General features: G+C 37.2%; 1 protein-coding gene across 3 annotated transcripts in view; it reads right to left on the minus strand.

The window, feature by feature from the left end:
• Positions 1–25,093, minus strand: part of MTDH (metadherin) — a 59,542-nt gene that overhangs the window by 21,634 nt on the left and 12,815 nt on the right. For all 3 annotated transcript variants that reach the window (XM_027973195.3, XM_015097912.4, XM_027973194.3), the window contains exons 2-6: positions 19,543–19,644; positions 5,873–5,957; positions 5,003–5,179; positions 3,523–3,588; positions 1,836–2,072 (exon numbers count right to left, since the gene is read on the minus strand). In XM_027973195.3, the coding sequence (XP_027828996.1) occupies positions 1,836–2,072; positions 3,523–3,588; positions 5,003–5,179; positions 5,873–5,957; positions 19,543–19,644 (667 nt within the window). The remainder of the gene's footprint in view (positions 1–1,835; positions 2,073–3,522; positions 3,589–5,002; positions 5,180–5,872; positions 5,958–19,542; positions 19,645–25,093) is intronic.

Raw genomic sequence — 25,093 nt, forward strand, 5'->3', positions numbered from 1 at the left:
AAACTAACTGCAACTCTCATTTAACACAGTTCCTTTCAATTTCAATAAAGGTCCTAATCCATCTAGGCAGGAACTCTAATCTGATGCTTAATTTTATCTACAGCAACATTAAGCAAGTACTACCATCTAATCTATGTCCTAATTATGATAACACTACATAGCTTTCGTAAGTAAATTATAAATATCTCAAAAGGTCATGGTTCTTAAGATTACTTGATTAAACCTGACCATTTCTTTTATTCAGTGTGAAAGGATGCTTTATACCACAGAAAGTTACTCTTTTATCACTGCTGAAATGAGGCTAGGAATTTAGGGACTGTCTTTTACAAAACAAATTTGATATTTCTACACAATTTTTGGACATTGCAGGGGAAGAAAGAACAAACTTAGGAACAATATTAGCAAATGATCTGAGGTCTGTTTCTTGGGGATGTTGTTCAACATGAGTTTTTCTAAGCTTGGAAGTGATGGGAAAAGCATATAATATAGGAAGAAACAGTTTTTTCTACTTAACACTAAAAATTCTGTATCAATCCCTCAAACTAAAATAAACCTGCAACGAGCATAACAGAAAAGATATGTTTAATGCACAAGGAATTACAAATTAAAGCACAAAAAACAAGAGGCCATTACACAAATGGGCAAAGAACATGAATAAAACAATTTATGAAAGAAATAGAAATGATCAAGAAAGTTGTGAAAAATATTCAACCCCATTAGTGGTTTAAAAAAGCTAATCAAAATAATTTATGTATTTTTTTCTTATTAAATTAGAAAAGATTAAAAAAGAGAATAGTCAACCTTGGTAATATACATATGATAAATGACACTCATACTGATGCTGACAGTATAAATTAGAACTTTCCTAGAAAATATTTTTGACATGTCATAGAGCATTGCAAATATTCATATTTCCTTTAATCCAATTATATCACTTTCAAGAATCTATCCTAAAGAAGTAACCCCCAGCAAATACATTCAGTACATCATTTATATTTCTTTTAAAAAAAGAAAAGTTATTTCTCTGATAATGTGGGAACAGTGACAGTCTATGCTATGCTTACACAATATATTATAGGATCATGAAATGAAATACGGAAAGTAAAGAAAATGTTTGAAGTACAATATTAAGTGAGGGAGGAGGAAAACAAAAATGCACACATGATCTGGATTATGAGGGAAAAAAAAGAAAATACTGAGACTGTACACAGGAAAAAGAAAAAAGACTATAAAGAAAGGCTGTCACTGGGTGATATGATTAAGAGTAGGTTTTTCCTTCTCTTTTTTGCAGTTCTCCACATTAAATATGCATCCCTTTTCTATCACACACACAACCTGAAATTAAGTTGCTTTTAACTTGAAGGCTCTTAATAGAAATAAGGCTCTAATAGTCTTTATCTTTAGAATCCAGGGGAAAAATTAATTACCAACAGTCATTCTGTAGACTGTAAAACAGTATATAAAATTGATGCTAGAAACTGTACCTCCATTTATTACTTTTATTTAAACTCAACAGTAGTACTGTTGAAATTAATCAAGAAGTCTGCTCACACATTACACTTATTATAAAACCAAAAATACACAATTATACTAGTTAGCCACACTGATAATCAAATGTGATAAAAGCACATGAAAGCATTAAGAGTAAATAATAAATGCTATTATTCACTTATTTAGTTCCCAGTTTGCTCCATGTGAAGGATCTGAGTTAATCATTTTCTTTCTGTATAGCTTGACTAATTTTACTACCAATGGATCTGTTTTTCATTCTTGGAAAATTTTAAATGTACCAGATAAGCATTTTCAAGTAGCTTAAAATTTCTAACAGCTCTTACCAATGCCAGAAAATATTGATCGGTCATTCCAACTCCTTCCCCAGTCTTTTCCATTTGCATTAGCGTCTCCAGTGTCTTGACCCCAGGCAGATGGCTCGGTTTTCCTCTTGCCTGCAGAAGCAGGTGAAACAGAGTTCCACTTCTCCTCAGCTGCACTGATCTGTGAGGAGAGTTTCACAGACTTTTCATTCCAGCCTCCTCCATTTATAGTGAGGTTTTCATTCAATCCTGGAGAAACTTAAAGAAGAGAAAACAAAGGTTAAAAATGGATACATGACTCCTTGTTAAAACTGGGATATTTTCAAATTTCCATAATTGCTTGGCTTATATTTATCACTCATTTTCCCCCTACTGTCCTCTAAAGAGATCAAGCTTTAAAGATAAAATAAAGGATCTGAAAAGTGACATGACCACCATCGTTGACTTTTAAAAAATACAAGTAGGTTTGAACTTATATATATATATTCACTCAGTAATAATGTTTTCAAAAGCAGACTGACCTGCTCAAAAGTGCAACAGAGCAAACAGGAAAACGAATATTCTGGTATACTCAGAATACTCACCCACTAAAAACACAAAGGCTTCTCCTTAGCTACACGCTCTTTCCTTAAATGTTTATCCATATATATTATGTCTAAGGCAGTGATTCTAATACCTGGCGACACATTAAAATCAAGTGAAAAATTTCTTAGATGTAGACACTGGAGTTCGAATTTCAGTAAGCTCTGGGAGTTGGTGATGGACAGGGAAGCCTGGCATGCTGCAGTCCATGGGGTCACAAAGAGTCGGTTACTACTGAGCGACTGAACTGAAGACATTAGAACCTCAGCCCAAATCAATCAAAATCGAAATTACTAGGGGTAGAGCCCAGGAATCAGTATGTTTGTGTGTACACATTTACATGCAGGTATCCATACATACGTGTAAAGCACATACACACAAATATACATAGGTGTGTGTATATAAGTACATGTTTCTTTTTACATACATGTGTGGCTTTCTAAGGCTGTAATGTGTAGCCAGGATTGAGAATGAAGGAAGCTGAAAGTGTTCAGAACAAGTCTGAAATAAGAAGTTGCATTTCTGAATTTTTGTTCTACTACAAACACTTCAGTTTTTAGGTAACAAGATACCACTCTCTACTTAATTCAATCTTTATCATAAATCAATAAACAAAATATATTTTCTATTTGTGAAGTACTGTATAATTTTAGACTACAGTCCATTTATTATGAAAGCTTTGATATTGTTCAGGAAGCAGTTTAGAAGATTAAAGGTATTAGGGTTTTTTATTTAATAAACAGAATAAAAGTCTTTTATCCAATATATGCCTATATAAAACCCAAGTCCATGGGGAAAAAAGAAATCTTTTTCTCTGTTGGGCTAAACAATACAAGCAAGAATCAAAATTGCATATAAACTATTACTAAAAGAATGTTTTTTCATACAAAGGAGAGGGATGAACAATGAGAATATACTAATGTACTGTTAGAAGTGGGAGTGACTTTTCTGTTTATCTATTTTCCAAAATCTCTGAACTATGATTACGTTACTTTAGTAATTAAAATCATTTCTAAGACTTTTTTTTTCCTTTCGGTGTCAATCATGTGAGGAAAGAGACATATATCTATGTTTCTATTAATACTTTGATGGGCCTTCAATTTAAGTTACATGTAATTTCTCTCACCCTGAAGTGTAGAATCTCCTTTTCCAGACTTAAAGTTGCTAACTTGAACATTTAGATGAGAATCACCTGGTTGAAATAAAAATAAAATTTATTTAATACTAAATAGGCTATTATGCACATTAAAATTAGGAGTAACATACAAATTAATTTTTTTACTAATAATTTATAATAAAAATTGTTCCTTGAAGTACTAAAGAAAGTCTTATACTGGAAAAGAGTTTTACTCACAACATATTTCACATGTTCTTAGGAATTGAGTTCTCTAGTTACCATATTCTTAGTCAACTAGAATGCCAATAAAGGACCTGGCAAATTGCCCAAGTAGATATAGCGTCTCCTGTTCTACAATGGTTATCAAGATTCTTTAAAGGAGGAATTGGAGAACTGGGCTCTGTAATTGGATTCAACTTTGCCACCTCTCAACAATACCAGCTAGCTGCCTTTTCAACAATCCTGGAAGCAAACACATCAACTTAAGAACAATTTTGCCAATATCTGGACCAGGATTTAGGAAATATGGCAAGAGGTGAGACCACACATTATAACAAAGACACTACTGATATTTCTCTGACACTAAAAAGCACGATGGTCATAACGTATCAAAAAATCAGCATGACACAGGACTGTGCTAGCAAGGAAGGCATGCAGCAAACAGTGAAAAAGGGCCAGCAACACAAACACCATAGCAGGGCTATCAGGTGACAGTGAGAACGGGCAAGCAGGGATCAATGCTGTGCCACAGCAATAAATTCCACCAATCCAGGCAGCAAAAAAGTAAAAGCTATCAAGGCCAAGACACAGGTCTGAAGATAAGGGGGAAGTGCTGGCGGTTAATGAAAAGGTAAAGGCAGGAAAACTAGTGCTTTGAAGCAAGATGAACAGCATCACTGCAGACTGATGTCTCCAGGGTAAAAATGACAGCAGTGGAAGAATTACCAAGAGGCCATCAGTATCGGATAGTGTGAACATTTGAAAACTTGGGAAAAGCATTAGCTCAATAATGTTTGCAGTTCCAGTCTAGCTTTATCAAACACCTACAGCTTTCTCAAAGAGTTGGCGTGATAAGAAATTCAGATAGAACCCACACTATCCAGAACATGCTTGTTTCATCCTGGAATGAAAGCACCCAACATGCAGAATGGTGACAAGTCATTTCATTAAATGAATGTCCACTATAAAAAATGGAGACGTTAAGAGAGCTGGGTCAAGGCAACACACGTGAGAAAAAAGCAGCAGTCACTTTCTCATGTGACTCAAGGCAGAAAGGCAACTTTAGTTTAATAGGTCATTCATTAGCCAGTATGTAACTGCTGGTATCAGGTAAATCAATACGTGGTCCACAATGCTCTCACGAAGAAGGGTATATCAGCACAATGAGGTAAGCAGTTCAAAATAGCCAGATTTTGATATAATGATATTTTGTACATCTGATTAAAAGGAATTGGATTTGATGTATCACTCTTATGTTCCACTAATATACCTTTATTCTTCTTGGAACCAACAGGAAATGATGCAGTTGTAACTTGCTCGGTGGTAACTGTGATGGTATTTTCTATCCCAGGGATAGTTGAATCCAATGAACCAGAATCAGACTGCACCTTATCACGTTTACGCTGCTGTCGTTTCTCTCTGTGACTAATTTTAGTTTCCCAGGCTCCTGACATAGCCCCAGAAAAAAAAATGTTATTCAGTAGGGGGAAGACAAAAAGGTTGTAGTTTTTTGGGGAAAGTAGGGTGGGGCACCTGAAATATCATAAATTTAGATATTAAATTAAAAACCAAGAGTGCTGATTATATTCATTTATCCTATGAATTTATTCTACTTGTGCTGTTTCAGGCAGCTAATTGCCATTATTTATTCTGATAATTTTGATCAGATCTGTCATCTATGGTTTAGAAAAAAATTGATATAAATTATCTTGTATCTTTTTTTATTTTGCTGGGTAGAACTAGTAGGGGAGTGTTGTATATGCTATGGGTTTATTAGGTGAGGACAATAAATGGCTTACTTAAAAATTTTGTACAGAGTCTTCTAGGGATGGTATTTTTAAGAACAATGGGAAAAAAAACCAAGCCACACTTCTAGGAAACAAAGACAAAATGAATGATTTTTAAATTGCTCAAGATATTGAGCTAGACCTTAAATTTCAAGGCAGCTCCCTTTAAGGATAGAACTATTAGATCCTTAAATAATTTAGGGGGAAAAGTGTCTCCTAATACGTACACTGAAATCTAGTTATTCAACAAAAGAGCTAGATACAAGATTAAGCAAAACAAATGCAGCTTTTATATAATGCACCTTGGTTAAAAACAATTTTTTTTTCTACAGTCCTTTCACTTGCTCAAGTACCTTCATCAACTTCCTTTCCATCATGGCGTGAACTGTTTTGCACTGCTTTAGCATCTGACTTTGATTTCTTCTTATTTTTCTTTGACTGAAAATAAAATAGAATGTTACTTAATATTTCATTATGTTTTCAAAAAGGTAGAAGTTAGTAAAATACATAATGAAATGTATGATGCTGACAACCAAAAAAACTTAATGTTTGATTAAAAAACTTAACATATTAAACGGCAGTAATAGTATGAGGTTTTCATTTATTCAGTCATTACTATATGCTAAGTACTTTACACTTAATTCTTTATTCCTTAAAAAAAAAAACACTGGAGACAGTATTATTCCCATTTTAGAGATGAGAAAACAAAGATTTAGAGATGCTCAATATTAAATAGGCTGTTCTGGGTCACATGAAGTTAACGGATTAGGAAATAGGTCTATCTGGCTCCAAAGTTTGTGCTTTTAGACATCATGTTATCCTACCCTAAATCATAAATAAGGTACTATACCATGGTGTTTTCAGCACAATAAAACAAAAGGCTACTGCGAGTGGTCAGAAAGAAAATGATGTACTGATTAAAAACAGATTGCTGGCGTATTCTACGTATAACAAATTAATGAGTCAACTGCACAAAGCAGCTAATATTTTGTCAGTTCCAAAGCAGTGTGAAAATATCTAAGATTTGAATATGGTACACGTACAGTAATTCATGCAAGAAAAACACCTACACGCATACAAGATATGGACATTTTTAGAATGGCCTTCCAATTCCCTTCTGCTAATATTTTCTCCTTTCAAAAGCCTGCTAAAAATTTCACAAAGCCATGATAAGTGTTTCCAGAAGAGAAGTACTATTCATAAAACACAGCTTTTGTTTACACTTGTTAATTTATACTTGTTTACTGCGATTGGCTATGTATGTACTATTGTACACTATCAAGTTTACAATGGAAAAGAACTGGGTAAGCAGTAATGACAGTTTGAGTAAGCTATAAATGACAGCTAACTGCTCTTATTAAGAAACTACTGACAAATAACTTCAAGTGACATCAGAATATATAAAAAATGATTACAATTTTTTCTTATACTCTCCACAGTTGATTTGCATGTTTCTTTACATGTTCCCATCATCATGACCATGTTTTAATGTTCTGCTTTATTACATCTACCAAACCAGGCTCATATCCACTTAAAGAAAAAAATTTGAGATTCCATCTTTTCAAGTGCACAACTCAGTGGTTTCTGGTATCTTCGAAGTTGTACAACTATCACTGCTATCTAACTCCAGAACATTATCACTGTCCCCAAAAAGAAACCTGGAGTCCATTAACACTCACCCCCCACTATCTTCTCCTCTCTGGTCCACTGACCCACCACTGACCTACTTTCTGTCTCTCACATCCACTCTTAAGCAAAGATAAAACACATGAAGCACCTATCAATTACAACCTAGAGCAAAGGTCAGCAACGGTTTTCTTCTTGCTCTGGCTGTGTCGCTTGTGGGATCTTAGTTCTCCAGCCAGGAACTGAACCCGTGCCCTCAGCAGTAAAGTGCAGAGTCTTAATCACTGGACTGACAGGGAACTTCCAGCAAACATTTTCTATAAAGGATCACACTGTAAATATTTTAAGCCTTGCAGGCCGTATGGTTATATATGTAGCAACCAAATAATCCTGCTGCTGTAGCATGAAAAGCAGTCACATACCAAACAGAATGAAATGGGTGTGGCTGTGTTCTAGTAAGTTCTATTTATAAAAACAGGCATTCTGGCCGAACTTGTTGGCAGGGGGGTGGGGGGTGGGGGTGGGGTGTGTGGTCCAGAGTTTGCTACCTCTTGGTCTAGCAGAGTACTGTCCAACAGAAGTATAATACAAACCACAAACATGATTTAAAAATTTTAGCATATATTAAGAAGTTAAAATATGTAACACTAATTTTTATATTTCACCCAACACACTATCCAAAAGACTATCATTTCAAAATGTAATCAATATTAAAAAATATTAAGATGGGCTTCCCTGGTGGTTTAGCAGAACAGAATCCACCTGCCAATGTGAGAGATGCAGGTTAGATCCCCGGGTTGGGAAGATCCCCTGGAGAAGGAATGGCACCCACACCAGCATTCTCCCTGGGGAAATCTCACGGACAGAGGAGCCTGGCAGACTAAAGTCCATGGGGTCACAAAACAGTCAGACGTAACTTAGTAATTGACAACAAAATTAATAAGATAGTATGAAAATAAAGAATGTTAAATAGCCATTATGTGGCAAATGGCTACCCTATTGGACAGTGTACACCTACGAAAACTAGGTAAGTACCCCAACCTATGGAAAAAGAAACTGAGGCCATAAAGAGATTACATAAATTGCCTAAGATATAGGGTTATTAAGTTTTGAAACTGAGACTAAAATCCAGTTCTGACTCCAGAGCCTGCCCTCACAAATCTTTCCTTTCTGCCTCTCTACATTTAATGCCAAATATAAATTCAATCAAGTATTGGTTCTGTGATTTGAGGCTGAATCACTAAACCCCCTTCCTCAATGGTCATACGGGACAAAATCTACTCACTTCACATAAGGTTCTTTTAAGTATTAAACACGATGTGAAAGCAGACTGCTAACTACAAAGCACTGCGCATGAACTCAGACCTTTCCAGCCCAGGGATCGAACCCAGGTCTCCTGCTTGCAGGTGGGTTCTTTACCAGCTGAGCCACCAGGGAAGCCCTAAGAGAGGGAAGTTATACAAAAAGAACAGAAATTGTATTCACATTGAAATATACTATGATTTGTTATTAAAACAAGGTCTGCAGAAAAGCAAGGAAAATTATCTTGACTGAGGCTTCCATCTTGTTCAATTTCACTATTACCTTTAAAACTAACCTCATTTTAAAAAGTAACCTCTCCCTCAGATGAGACTTCAGTTCAGTTCAGCCGCTCAGTCGTGTCCAACTCTTTGCGACCCCATGAATCGCAGCACTCCAGGCCTCCCTGTCCATCACCAGCTCCCGGAGTTCACCCAAACCCACATCCATCGAGTCAGTGATGCCATCCAGCCATCTCATCCTCTGTCGTCCCCTTCTCCTCCTGCCCCCAATCCCTCCCAGCATCAGAGACTTTTCCAATGAGTCAGCTCTTTGCATGAGGTGGCCAAAGTACTGGAGTTTCAGCTTTAGCATCATTCCTTCCAAAGAACACCCAGGACTGATCTCCTGCAGAATGGACTGGTTGGATCTCCTTGCAGTCCAAGGGACTCTCAAGAGTCTTCTCCAACACCACAGTTCAAAAGCATCAATTCTTTGGTGCTCAGCTTTCTTCACAGTCCAACTCTCATATCTACACATGACCACTGGAAAAACCACAGCCTTGACTAGACAGACCTTTGTTAGTACTGAGTAACATATAAAATGCTTTAGAGTCACAGGTTCACACACTAATTGACTCAGCCATCCTAGTAAGGTGAATCTTTTACTTCTCATCAGCTCCACTACAGCTAACAGTTGAAGGAAAACTGAGAATGTAAGTTCTGCCTGTTACCCATAGTTCCCCCTCCCCCAACATTGTTGTAAGCTTCACCACTGAGCTGGGTGAATTATTAAAGTAGCTTCTCTTGAATGGTATTCACGCAAATCAAGATTTATTAAATACCTACCATGTGTCAGACATTGTTTCAGGAGCTCAATATATATAGCTAAATAAAACTTTCTACTAGTGGAAACTGTACTGTAATAAACTAATATGAAAAACAGACATGTAAATGAGACATAAGGAGAAATTCTTATCTTCAAGGGCTTCCCTGCCATTGCTCACTTCCCAATATTATTTATACCAGTCCAATTAATTTATATTCTCATTACAAAATTCGTACCATTTTGTATCATCTATAAAGTCTACCTTCCTTATATGACATATAAGGCCTTCCACAAATTAATCTCAACTTTATACTCTTTTATTCACATACATGTAATGATTTGGTTCCAAAAGGACTGTCATCTCTAACACTCCTCTCTTTGCCCAAACTCTACTGACCATGAATTTTCTCTCAAAATAAAGTACAGTAGCCTGGGTGCTTTAGGGTGACTTTCTTTGTACCCTTTTCCATGTATCCTCCTCCCCCACTGATGGCCAAATCCTAAAATGATGTTCACTATTTTTTCTTAACTCGGCTCAAGTTCCACCTCATCTGCTTTATCCCTGACACTTTCCTGTCCCCTAACTAATTAATAACTTTTAATATCCCTAATAAAGGTGCGAATGACTAGCCATATATAAAACATGTAGTAAAGCTTAAGAAAAAAAAAGCAGTATAAATAGAAAGCCTAATATTTTCTTCCTTCATCCCAGTGGATACTTTTGGAGAGCACAGTCTTTAAAAGCACATGCTACAGTAGTTCTAAGATGACATAATCTGCTCTTAAATTCACAGAACTTAAATATGAGCTGGGAATCAAATAAAACACACAGAGATACTTCCATTACTAAGCTCATCTTTCAGTCTTAACATAGACATTCCTAATATTAGACAATACCCAAATAAATGCTATTGTTTATCAGAGGGGCAAAAGGTACACCCTGACAGCAAAAGCAAATCTATTTAAATGGCTAACTGCTCTCTTAACAGATATTGCTATTTTAAAGAACTGCAAAGTATAAAGAAAGGCAGAACAGTGCCCAGTTAATGCTAAAAAGATTAACTTAGGGAGAATAATCTAATACTTGTATTGCATCAAAACTATCATAAGAATACTGAACAAATTTTAAGTGAAATGATATTTTATTTTGCAACTAGCTATTAACACACAAGGGAAGTAGCCAGGTTCTGAACGTAACCCTTAATTCAATTTATTCTCTAACTTGGAAAGTAACTGGTCCTTAAAATTTGGGGAAACTGACTGAATATTTACAACTCTATAATTATCTAAAGTCTCTGCTTGGCAACGTTAGGAGTGATAAAGTAAATACAGCACACAAAAAAGGAATTCTGAGCATTTTCTAAAGGCTAGAAATGGATACTGCAGTGTTTTGGTCTGCCGACTAATGGCTGGTACATGAGGTTTTTCATTAACTCATGGCAAAAACTTTTTTCTGAGATTTTTGTTCTGCTTCCATTATATCAAAATTTCTTTCTTTTCAAACCACTGTCAATGGTGACTGGTTTTAAAACTGTACTTGTACAATATCATTTACATGTGGAATCTAGAAAAATGGCAGAGATGAACTTATTGGCAGAACAGAAATAGTCACAGACGTAGAGAACAAACACGGTTACCAAGGTGGGGGGAGTGGGACAAACTGGGATTGACATTGCACTACACTGCACTACTATTAACTAACAAGAACCTACTGTTCAGCACAGGGAGCGCTGCTCAACTATTTGTGGTGACCTAAATGGGAAGGACATTAAAAAAGAGTGGCTGCATGTATACATACAACTGATTCACTCTGCTACACAGCAGAAACGAACACAACACTGTAAAGCAACTATACTCCAATAAAAATTAATTTTAAAAAATCAGGAAGGAAAAAAGTACTTGATGGGCCTTCCCTGGTGGTCCAGTGGTTAAGACGCCATGCTTCCACGGCAGGGGGTGCACATTTAATCCTTGGTCAGGGAACTAAGATCTGCATGCCATGAGGCGTTGCCAAAAATAAAGTAAAAAAAAAAAAAGAGAGAAATGTACTTGACAAAATTAAAAGTTGTTAGTGAAATTTATTTTGAAAGTTTTAGCATATGCCACCTGAAAAGTATGAAAACGATTGCTTCAGGATCAACTTCATCTACTTTTTACCTAAACAAATATGGCAAGTCCCTAATTTTATACTGCTCAACATTTTGGCACTATTTTCCTCACTTGTCTCAAACATACAGGTGAGCTGTGCCTGGTTAAATAGTAAAGGATAAAATGAAAGTCCCAAAAGGCATATGAATTCCATTTCTCTACTCCATCTAAACTAGCAGTTCTTAATTTAACTTAGTAACTTGATGACACAAAATCAAGACGAGATTATGAAAAATGTCACAAACCTTTTTAAAAGTAGAGAGGCCTGCAACTGATTTCCCCCATTTTGAGGAGTGGGTGTGATTTAAACTAGACTCAGGATCACCCCACCCACTACTATCCTGATACATTTTTCTGAATGGAAGAGTAGAGTTGCAGGTGTCAGGAAGTGCACACAACTTGCACTTTAACTCTTCTCATCCTGGTTATTTTCTTTCACAGCATTTATACTTGCTTGTTTCTAGTTGTTTTCCCCACTAAACTTCATGAGAACAGTGACTCTTTTATCAACCTTTTTATCCTGTTTTACCAACCATTGTATTGCTAGAGCCTACAATGCTGTCTTTTGCACACAGAAGTGTTCCATTAATGTTCGGCTTATTAATGAAAGGGCCTAAAGACTGAATTACAAACAGCCCTATCTACCCAACTTTCACTGCTCCCTCAAATAAAATCTGAGCTATTTGTATACTTGATTCACCAACCAGGCCATTAAATTATTTAAATATATTTGGTGTTAGCTCATAAGTTATGGTACATTGCATAAGCCACATGGTTATCAACTTATAATCTTGAAAATTTATAAGAAACCTTTCTTAAGAACTTCTTTTAAGAAGCCCTTAACTCGCTCCCAGATTGGGCTCTCCCATTTCCAATTTTTTGTTGTTGTTCAGTCTTTCAGTTGTCCAACTCTTTGTGACGCTATGAACTGCAGCACACCAGACTTCCTTGTCCTTCACCATATCCCAGAGTTTGCTCAAACTCATGTCCACTGAGTAAGTGATGCCATCCACCCATCCAGTCCTCTGTCACCCCTTTCTCCTCCCGACACTTCCATCTTCCCCAGCATCAGAGTCGTTTCCAATGACTTGACTCTTTGCATCAGGTGGCCAAAGTTTTGGAGCTTCAGCTTCAGCATCAGTCCTTCCAGTGAATATTCAGGACTGATTTCCTTTAGGATTGACTGGTTTGATCTTCCTGCAGTCCAAGAGACTCTCAGGAGTCTTCTCCAGCACCACAGTCTGAAAGCATCAATTCTCTAGCAACCAGCCTTTTTATTGTGCAGCTCTCACATCCGCACATGACTACTGGAAAAACCACAGCTTTGATTATACAGACCTTTGCTGGCAACGTAATGTCTCTGCTTTTTAATATGTTGTCTTGGTTTGTCATTGCTTTTCTTCCCAGAAGCAAGTGTCTTTTAATTTCATGGCTGCAGTAACTGTCTGCAGTGATCCTGGAGCCCCTCAAAATAAAGTCTGCCACTGTTTCCACTGTTTCCCCATCTATTTGCCATGAAGTGATGGGACTGGATGCCATGATCTTCGTTTTCTGAATGTTGAGTTTTAAGCCAGCTTTTTCACTCTCTGGTTTCACCTTTATTAAGAGGCTCTTTAGTTCCTCTTCACTTTCTGCCATAATGGTGGTGTGTCATCTGCATATCTGAGGTTACTGCTATTTCTCCTGGCAATCTTGATTCCAAATTGTGATTCATCCTGCACAATAGCCTAAACTAATTCCACTTGGGTGATCCATTCTTGCTTCAATCTAAGCACTTTAAAAAACAAGTTCAGTTTCACTTTTGAACCCCCTACCACTTCCTGCCAAACAGAACTACAGCATCATGGAAAAACAATGTGCTAAGGCGGTAGTCCTGGTTCTAGTCTCAGTTCCACTGTTTGTTAGGCATTCAGACTGAAAAGTCTAAAGGCAGAAATGAGGGTTCTCTTGGATAACCTTAAAGAAGGCCTTGAAAATTAATTCCTTAGGTGGAACCCAAATCACAAAGCTACAGACTGTGGTACAAGGGAGCCTGGAAGGTCAAAGAGTCCAAGACTTAGAGAATCAGATGATATTAAAGCACTCCAGATAACAAGACATTTTAATGAACCCAAAAGACTATATTAAGAGTTTAAAACAAGGGTTCAGGGGAAAAAAGAAAAAAAGAGACCAGACAGGCTTTGTAAACTATAAGACCTCTTTTGCACTCACTCAACTTTGCTGCTGTATTGCAAAAGCAGCCACAGACAATATATAAATGAGTAAGTCTGTCTGTGTTCCAATAAAACTTTCAACAATAGGCAGAGAGCCTGATATGACCAGTTGGTCTTGGTTTGACAATCCCTGGTTTGAAACTACAGTTTCTAAGATACATTATGGAAGATAAAACAAATGTATGTAAATTCCCTGGGCATGCAGGTTTTTCTCTATTTTGCTAAGAGCTGCTACAGTTTATGCTTGTATAAAATCTATGCTGCCTCAGAATAATTTTGTCTTTGGTTTCTAAACACTAATTACTCCTCACACGTCTTGGTCATAGGATAATCTTTTATACTCTTAAACCGTGTTGAGAATATTGAAGAGCCTTTGTTTGTGTGGGTTGTGTCCATTGATATCTACCATTATAAATTTAAAATTTGTTTGATATGAATTAACTTATTTCAAAGTATAATAAACTATATATTGTATAATTGTACCTATATAAACAAACTTATTTTCCGAAACAAACATTTTAGTGAGAAGAATGTCATGTTTTACATTGTGCAAATATCTTTTGCATCTGGCTCCATTAAAAAAAAACAAAACCCTGGATTTGCATATATGTTTTTGCGTTAATTTACTTTGATACGTTGTTTGATTGAAGCATATAAAAAATATAGCTATGTACATGCAGATACGTAACTGGAAGGAGTAGTTTTTCAGTAGTTTTCTACATAATAGTGCTATTTTTTTTGCATTAAAAAATATATTTGTAAAGCAATTAAGTATAATTGCTTTACAATGTTGTGTAATTGTGATATTCTTGATAGTACACCAGAGATTAGTAGTTGCAAGGGGAGGACAGGGAAAACAGGGAGCAACTGCTAAACAGGCACACGTTTTCTTCTTGGGAAGAGGAAACTGTTGAAAGATTAGATTGTGGTCACAGCTGTACAACTCTGTAAACACACTAAAATTGTACACATGAAAGAGCTAAGTTATATCTCAGAATAAAGCCATTTAACAAAAAAGAATGAAAACCAATGTGTCTGGAGCTTAGAGAAGTAGGAAAAGACTTGAGCTACAGTGCCTTTGATTATATTCAAGATTGTAGAACAAGAACAATGAGAAGTCACAAAGGACTTTAAATAGAAGGAAAAAATATTACACCAAAATTTGTCAAACGTAGTTTCTTAAAAACTGTTGCAATGTTGAAGTCGAAACTTCGTCAGTGAGCTTTCTATACTACATTAAAATCCACTGATCTTGCACTTAAATGAATCTTTTATACTTGTCTAATTTTAGAACATGCAATCATTGAGCATTTGGAAAATACTGATTCGCTGAGTTATGCTAAGCAGAGCATATACATCTCTCAAAAGGTTAAAAAGCATTCCATTATATGCAATATCTTTAAAAAAAATTAACATCACCACTGATCTCATCATAAATTCATTAAGTACTGGGACGTTTTTAAGCTCATGGCAGTAGACATTTTCCAAATTTCTAATTTTTACTTGGAAACAAAGCGTTTTTCAACAATACTATCAGTTGTTTTCCTTGAAGTGTCCTGACTATTTTTGAGAAAATTCTACAAATACTGGAGTCTAAATAACCATGGCCTGCTTACTACTTGTTCTCTCAGGTGAAAATGGAGTAACAAGAACTAAGTGGCTAGTCCAGCCTGCAACTCAGCTGCACTGGTGTTTTTCCTCAAGACAACCACTGTTTTTCAGTACACAGCATACTTTATGCATACTTCCCATTTCATCATACAGAATAATTAAAAGGCATGTATTCAGAGGTCAAGATTTAATAAAATTAATTATCATTTTTATAGATTCATCAAGGATACTTTTCTAGTGGAACAAGGTTTTTTTTTACACTGTAAGTAGACTACTGTAAAGAATTCAACTACTATTAGTTTGGTGTCACTGACTTTGTACTACAGAGTCAATAGTTTTGCTCACTGTTGCTTTTGGACCATTAATGCAAGAATTAGAGTAAAAAAGACAATGTTTCAATTATTAGGAAAACAGTTTTGTCTTCTGGGACCCAAAAAAGGTCCTCAGAACCTCTGCCCAGGGGTCCATGGACCACACTTTGAGAACTGCTATTTCAGAGAAATTGACAGACCATTCCTTACTACTATGTGATCCTGGGAAATTCATTAAACTCTTTTCAATTAGCTGTATTAAAAAAAAAAGATCATACCCTCCTCCCCAGAGCTGTACCTTAGGATTAAGAGATGTGGAAATACTTTGTACATTGTGTACATCACAAAATGTAAGAAGCTGTTAATACTTATAATGAATATTTCAGTAGGACAATCACTGACTTCGTCCTCAACAACCTGATGGTGACTAAATGTTATACACTTTTGCGTTTGTTATTTTTCTTACTAACCACCTTTATACTTCTATCTTAATTCAGACCTTTACAATCATGGATGGAATGCTGATTCATTCATTACAAATATTGCTGAACATATCTAAGTTTTTATCACATCCCACCCCACCCTGACCTGTCAAACTTGATTGGCCTTTCCCTTGAGTTATGTCTAAATATATTCTTTTGTTTCAACGAACAATGACTGTGTTCACTTGTTTCTCTCCTCTGCCGAAAGTGGCCCCCACTTCTACTTACTGAAATACCATCCCCATCCACAACAGTCCAATTAAGTCAATCTTTTCTGGCTACCCAAACAGGATAATCCTTCTCTGAATACCTGGCACTCAAGGTCTTACCTGATACCTTCTCTTACGTTTGCCTTTCCTGAACAAGGCTGTAATCTCTCTGAGGGTAAGTACATCTTCTATTTTTCTTTACTCCCTTTCAGCATCTAGTAGCACAATACATTCAGCCCGGCTAATGGACCAATGCATATTCTATTAGAGACCAGCATCAATGAAGCACTGGCCTTCAAGCACTTTTGGGTCAAGCACTGACCCAAATGAAAACCTGGTGGCTTGGCTCGCTTTATGCCCTCAAGATCTGTAGCTCGTCTTATCTGCTTTCTAGACAAAGTTTTATCTATAAGGCTTACTCAAGTGATGGGCTTCCCTGGTGGCTTAGTGGTAAAGAATACACCTGCTAATGCAGGAGATGCAGGTTTGAACCCTGGGTCAGGAAGATCCCCTGGAGAAGAAAATGTCAACCCACTCCAGTATCCTTGGCTGGGAAGTCCCATGGACAGCGAGCCTAGCAGGCTACAGCCCAGGGGTTCACAGCGCGACTCAGTGACTAGGTAACAACAACAAACAAGTGACGAGACAAGGCATTCAGTATCACTGCACAGAGTCCAACTGCTTTATGCACAAACTGTATTTCTCAAGTTGCCTAAGGTGTGGGTCTGAGACAAAAACAAATATATAATAATATATATTAAGGTACATAATAGATCTAAAATGTTTATTTATTAAAAAAAGACAAGAAATCTGAAAAAACCCCACATTTAAAACACATAAAAGCACGCAGCACAAAAAATTAACTGAAAAGAGAGCTGGACTGAACCAAGTTAAAAAGGATAAATTTTAGACGCAAAGTGGAAAAAAGAAACACCAGCCATGGGTTGTAGCGTTTATTATTAAGGAAAAAGTCAAATCAAATAGGCAACTAACCAAAGGCAGAAGCCTTGCACTGAGAAGGCAACAGTGGCTAAAAGGAGGTGGTTCTGCCAAGTGATCACAAAGTACACGGGTTTGGCATCAGAATGAGCTGGGTTCAATTCCTAGTTCAGAAACTGTTAATATACACGAAATCAAGAAAAGTCATAAAATTCCTCTATACTTCAGAGCGCTTATCTGTAAATGGGGCTAATACTATTTGCCTGGAGGAGTTTTTGAAAGGATTAGAAATAATACAAAGCAGTATAAAGCATAGACTTTGGAGTCAAGATGGGTCTGACTATACTTGTAATAGCTTAGGTAACTTAAACCTCAGGTTTCTTATTTTTAAGATAGGTATAATACCACCTCCTTAGTGTTCTTATAAGGATAACTAAAGTAACATGTATATATATTCTAGAAAGTCTTAAAAGTACACTCAGTGAGCACTCAATAAGTTGTTCCTTCTATTTGAGTAAATACATTTACCTCATCTTGCACAGTGCCGGCCACATTATAGATACTTAACAAATGTCAACTATTACAATTATTTTCTAACATAAGATATTTCAGAATGATTTTAATCATCCTGTGGTTTTACATCCTGATACATACAATCTATATGTGATTAATCAGAGACAAATGGTAGCTGATAAATTATTCCAACTACAGATTTTTCAGGATAATTCAGGGAGTAGAAGCAGGAGTAAGGTATAAAACGTTCACTAGTAGAGAGAAAGCCCAGGAATAAGGAAACATTACATGCAAGAAGTATAAATCTATAAAGCTATATTAAACATATAAAATATTCACAGTGTAAATTCACAATTCCTAAACTGTATGCTTATTTGTTAATACCAGTAATTTTCTACTTATTTTACTGCCAAAGGACAAGTCAGGCATATATCATTCTTTCCCACAACCATCCTTCATTTTAAGCTATCCTACCTGCAGTTATCTTGGCCCTAGACCAATTTCACTGGATTACAGGGGCAGAATTGATCTCACCAGTTCTTCAGTGTTACTTTGAAATTACAAGCGTTAAGAAACTGTATCAACCACTTTACACCATGATTCCATGGGGCAGGAGCTGCAGTACCTTGGTTTCTAGAAACTACTTACTTATCTGTGGCTGCTTTTTTGTTTGCTTTCCCCTGAAAAGGAGTTACGTATGCACAGGGTTTAAAAAAAAAAAAAAAGAAAAGAAAAGAAAAGAAAAGGGTGTGCATGTGTGTGCAGTTTTTTTTTTTAAATTTTCAAGAAGTTTGGTAGTAATAAGAGAGTGCCAAGAGGAGACAGCAGCTTCTAATATGGTAGCCCTCATATTATAAGAAATCTGCAAAAGCTGGCACACAAGTTCATCTCTTCTGTTGTTATGCCACTGGTCATGTATATAGTTTTTAATATACCAAAAGGAATTAAATAAGAAGTCTCTTGCCCACAGCAGGAGGTACCATTGTTAAGTTTCTTGTACATTTTGCCTACTTACAAGCTAAATTAAGTCAAATAAAAATGCGTCAGTTCTAACACTGGCAACTAGAAAATGAATAAAATCCCAGGGATCTATCATTTATGGGGTATACACTGTCTTATTTGAAAATTTAACAGTACACACCCAAATCTTTTAATAATGACCTGAGTATAGAACATTTTCCTTTGTTAAACAAAGTCAAATTGTATCTAGTAAACAGATGATTATGCTGCTATCACAAAAGAAATCTACTTTAACACTACAATAGGACAATTTTGTCAAGCTTTTTAGTCAGATGTGCACTGTTAGCAAAGGTAACACAATTTTGTTTTCCTGTAAGAAATATGTAACATATCTGGAACCTTATTCATACAAAAGATGTTCAAGTCATGAATAAGTTGTCTTTGGCAGAATGCTTAATAATGCCACAGCAACGTTTAGAAACACATAGTGATACATCCTTCCTTAGAAACACAAAACTTACTTAAACCTTCACTACCTATCCATCCACTACGATAAGCTCACATTTTTAGTCTTCCTTAAATGGGGGGGTGGCGGGGTGTATATGTAACATTTTGTATGTCACTCTCTTTATTCAGAGCCTAATGTCATAGGCTCCCAAACTTACCTTTTCGTTTTTCTTGTCTGTCTCTACTGGCTGCTTTGCTGTTACATTTCGAGGAGTTCGGACAACTTCTTCCTCAGCCACTTCAATGGTCCGTCCATTTGGCTGCATAGCAACAAAAATGGATGCTGTTACCAAACTGCCCAGCAGATCAAATCAAAGATCTATACTCAGGAAATAGAATCAGTGATCAAATTCTACCCCAACCAAAACTAAAAAGACTTTTATACAGCTGTGTCATCTAAGATGTGTCAGACTACCATTTCTAGGAACGTGTAGTGTAAAAAAGAATGAACTTATAAGCGAAATTTGTACCACAAACTTATATTCTGATTTCACCTAGGCATCAGTACCTCCAACAAAAAATAATGGAATGGAAGCAAGAACTAAATGGTACTTGCACTCTGACCACCAACTGGTTGTGTACTCGGAGTATTTCATTATCTTTGAGTATTATTTCTACATCTGTAAAAATGATAGGTCTGATCTATTCAAAAGTCCATGAACGTTTTTGGTAAAGGGCCAAACAGAAAATATTTTAGGCTTTATGAGCCGTGCAGTCTCTGTTACAACACAAAACTCTGCTAGCACAAAAACAGCCAGAGATGATACATGAACAAATGAGTGTACCTGTGTCCCAAGGAATTTTATAAACATAGGTGGAGGGCCATATTTGGTCCAAGGACCATAGTTCATTGGTCTTTGTATTAGATAATCTCTAATGTCCCCTGTAATCCTACAATCAAATGGCTATACTATTCTAGGATTTAGAAGCTTTGCTAACCCAATGCCACAGTTTAAAACGGCTATCTCAGCTTTCCCAACATCTCTAAAACAAAATAATAGCACTGAGAGATTTTCATGAGTAGAATGAAGTCTGTGAACACCAATCCTAACTTTTAATCAGAATCACTAGTTTTGTTTTTTTTTTTTAAGCATTTCTGAGCCCCATCGCCAGAAATGTACTTAGATTCAGGACCCTGAAGAAAAGGACCAGGAATCTATATTCTAATCTCTTCTTTCTGGATCCTACTACTTCTTTTCACTTGCCCATTCTTCTCATATTCAACACAATAAGTTAATAATCAATATACTAGTTTCAATTGCTTTATTCTCAGTTCTTGCAGAACTTTCATCAATTACTTATTATAGCAGAGCTATAGTCAAGAAAACAGTATGAGCGTGCAAAGGTTTCCTAATGTGACATTACCTACATTTGTGCTAAATTATCAGGGATATGCAGTTGGAAAAAAGAGACAAGATTTACAGCAGAAAAATCAAAAAAGCTGTCTTTTACTTGATTAAATTCCTAGTTAATCCAAATTTATTCTGCTGAGTTTTGAGCAACTTGTTATAGGCAGACGGCTAATGCTGAAACGAGGTGTCCTTACTCTTGGTTTGGTTTTCTTTCTTCTGTGCTGCTCTGCTCCTTTAATGCTATCCGTTCTCATTTGTTTATGTATACTGGGGGGCAGGGATGAGGTGGGGTGGAGGAGACAGTGCATAGAGAATGGTCAGAAACCCTAGAGAGGGACTTGGACTTACAGCCATATCCACATCAGGAATATAAAACTTTCATTTAATTCTATCAATACTTTCCAGTATCACCACCTTACCTGTAAATTCTCAAGTGCCATTTATTTCAGACCGTCCTCTCTCTAGCCAAACTTATTTTTTCAGGTTTTCTGGGGTCATCCTCACCTTTCTATGTAAGCTTTACTCCACCTGAACAGTCTCACAGCTTCAAGTCCACACAGTTCCCCATCTTTTTACTTGGCAGCTCACAAGCCTCATATACGTGAAGCTTCATTTAACTAATCCTTTCAGGAAACTATCATAGTCACTTATAATACTTCCATTTTACTCATGTAAATGACTAAATTGAGTCATTTTATATACTGGGCCTCCTTGGTGATTCAGTAGTAAAGAACCCACCTGCCAATGCAGGAGACAGGTTCAATTCCTGGGTTGGGAAGATCCCCTGAAGAAGGAACTAGCAACCCACTCCAGTATTCTTGCCTGGGAAATCCCATGGACAGAGGAGCCTGGCAGGCAACAAGTCCATGGGGTCACAAAAAGAGCTGGACACGACTTAGGGACTAAGCAATAACAACAATTTATATACTAACTGTAAAAAGGTGAAATTAAGTGGTTAAAAACTATTAAAAAACCACTAAACAGTTAAAGGAAATTCCTTTGAGACAACTGCAAACATGTTCAGAGCCACCCAAATCACAGATGAAACCATCTCTCCTTTTGAACAGTCAGAAGTCCTCAGTCAGTGGTCAGGAACGCTCAGTGTCCATTTTATCGGCTTCCAATGGTCAGCAAGCCAAAGGTGGTCCCACGCTCCAACCCCTGCTGATTTTCCTTCCTTCTCTGCAACATCGACTTGTATAGTGGCTAGAACTGCAGCTGTTCCTTCTGGTCTTCGCAGATTTTCCAATTTTCCACTGTCTCTTGGGCTTTATATAGGCTTCATAATTACTGGGACTCCAAAAGTCATCAACAACTCCCTGCAAGTGCCTGGTATCATGAAATACTGATAAAAAGCCTCCTATCCTGAAGAAAAGTCAACAGCAGGAAGAAAGGGTACACTATTGTGGTTGTGCCTCTCTTACCCACCACCAATAGCACTAATCTGGTCTCGTATTCTGCTACCACTGGTCAAGAAGGCCTTGTCCTGGAAAAGCATTGTTGTTGTTCAGCTGCCCAGTCGTGTTTGACTCTGCGACCCCATGGACTGCAGCACGCCAGGCCTCTCTGTCCCTCACCATCTCCCAAAGATTGCCCAAATTTATGTTCAGTGTATCGGTGATGCCATCCAGCCATCTCATTCTCTGACGCCCTCTTCTCCTTCTGCCTTCAATCTTTGTTAGCATCAGGGACTTTTCCAATGAATTAGCTATTTACATCAGATGACCAAAATACTGGAATTTCAAATTCAGCATCAGTCCTTCCAATGAGTATTCAGGGTTGATTTCCCATAAGATTGACTGGTTTGATCTTCCTGCTGTCCAAAGGACGCTCAGGAGTCTCTACCAGCACCACAGGACATCAATTCTTTTGCACTCTGCCTTCTTTACAGTCCAGCTATCACAACTGTACATGACCACTGAGAAGACTACAGCCTTGACTATATTGACCTTTGTCAGAACAGTAATGTCTCTGCTTTTCAACACACTTTCTAGGTTTGCCATAGCCTTCCTGCCAAGAAGCAAACATCTTCTGATTTCATGGCTGCAGTCACCATCCACAATGACTTTAGAGCCCAAGAGAGGAAATCTGTCACTACTTCCACCTTTTCCCCTTCTGTTTGCCATGAAGTAATGGGGTCAGATGCCATGATCTTAGTTTTTAATAATGAGTTTTAAGCCAGCTCTTGCACTCACCTCATTCAACCTCATCAAGAGGCTCTTTAGTTCCTCTTTGCTTTCTGCCATTAGAGTGGTATCACCTGCATATCTGAGGTGGTGGTTGTTTCTCCCGCCCGTCTTGATTCCAGCTTGTAACTCATACAGCCCGGCATTTCTCATGATGTGCTCAGCGTATAGGTTAAACTAACAGGGTGACAGCAGACAGCCGGGTGGCACTCCTTCTCAATCTTGAACCAGTCAGCTGTTCCATGCAGGGTTCTAACCGTTGCTTCTTGGCCCACATACATGTTTCTCAGGAGACAAGTAAGATGGTCTGGTATTCCCATCTCTTTAAGAGCTTTTCACAGTTTATTATGATCCACACAGTCAAAGGCTTTGGCGTAGTCAATGTTTTTCTGGAATTCCCTTGTTTTCTCTATGATCCAGCGAATGTTGGCAACTGGATCTCTGGTTCGTCTTCCTTTTCTAAACCGAGCTTGGACATCTGGAAGTTCCTGGATGGCATAACACTGAGCCTAGTAAGCAAGATTTTAAGCATGACCTTACTAGTATGGGAGATGAGTGTAACTGTCTGATGGCTAGCACATTCTTTAGTACTACTCTTCTTTGGAGTTGGGATGAGGACTGACCTCTTCTGGTCCTGTGGCCACTGCTGGGTCTTCCGGATTTGCTGACATATTGAAGGCAACACCTTGAGGTATCATCCTTTAGGGTTCTACTGGAATTCTGTCACATCCACTAGCTTTATTAACAGCAGTGCTTAATGCCTACTTGACTTAGCTCTCCAGAATGTCTGACCACACCTTCCCTGTAATCCAGAAAAGCATTAACCACATTTAAATTAGTAAATCCCTAAATAGAAGCATGAAGGCTTCCCTAGTGGCTCAGTGATAAAGAATCCACCTGCCAATGCAGAAGACAGGTATGATCCTGGGTCAGGAAGATTCCTTGGGGAAGGAAATGGCAATCCACTCTAGTCTTCTTGCCCGGGAAATTCCATGGACAGAGGAGCCTGGTGGGCTATAGTCCATGGGGGTCACAAAAGAGATGGACACGACTTTAGTGACTAAACAACAACAATAAATAAAAATGTATTATGTAGATTTGCTCACATGAAAAGAACTAATCACAAACTAACACTTCAAATCAAATAATACTTCCATGCTCAGTTTTACATGAAAGTAGTTTCTCTAGTCATGGAGCCTTAATATATGCAATGTCGCTTCTACAGATTAGAATTACATCAGCTTCTCTCTGTGCCCCAGGTTTAAAATTCTCTGGAAAATTCTGAGGTGTTTCCCTCTAGGGCCAATCCAAGTTAATTTTATATATAGCATCCAACCTATACTTTAAATTAGACCACTCCAAAATATCCTTCAAATTTGGTGAAAATCAACCAGTAACAGAAAATAAAATTTCTTATGTGGATAAACTTGTAGACAGTGCCATGTCAGCCTTAATATTAATACATTTCCTCAAATCCCAGCCCAGATCTTTCTTAAAAATACATTAGCAAAAGAACGCATGGTGTGTGTGTCTTGGGAGGGTGATAATGCAGAATGAAAACACCCAGCTGACAATCAGGAAAATAAAAGGGAGGAGGGGGCCACACAGCAAGGGAGAAGGGTCTTATTTAATAACAATTATTTCAAGGAAAAAAAGTTCTTCACATTAGTTTCCAATTTATTAATTTCATACAATTCTTTACACACTAAGTACTTTTTAGTACAAGGCACTGGGCTAGGGGCCTCAGGGACACAGACATATGAAAGAAATCTGCCCTCTGGGAGTGATAAAGTTCAGAATAAGAAGGTATGCTTAATAATAGACTTCTACTCCATTTGTGTGACCTTTACATATTTGTTAAATTGATTCTAAATATCAAAAGAACCCATAGCTGGGACTTCCCTGGTGGTCCAATGGTTAAGAATCTGTCTTGTAATGCAGGGGACTTGGTTCCAATCGCTGGTCAGGAAACTAAGCTCCAATGGGCCGCTAAACAACCGAGTCCTTACTAGAGCGCCTGTGCGCCACAACTACAGTCCATGCTCAGCAACAAAAGACCCCACGTGGCCCAGCAAAGACCTGATGCAGCTGAATAAACACATAAATATTTTTTAAAAAGAATCTAATGCTACAATAAACATATATAAGGTTTAACATTTGACACTCCTATT

Source organism: Ovis aries, chromosome 9, assembly GCF_016772045.2.
Source record: "Ovis aries strain OAR_USU_Benz2616 breed Rambouillet chromosome 9, ARS-UI_Ramb_v3.0, whole genome shotgun sequence".
Taxonomy (NCBI): Eukaryota; Metazoa; Chordata; class Mammalia; order Artiodactyla; family Bovidae; genus Ovis; species Ovis aries.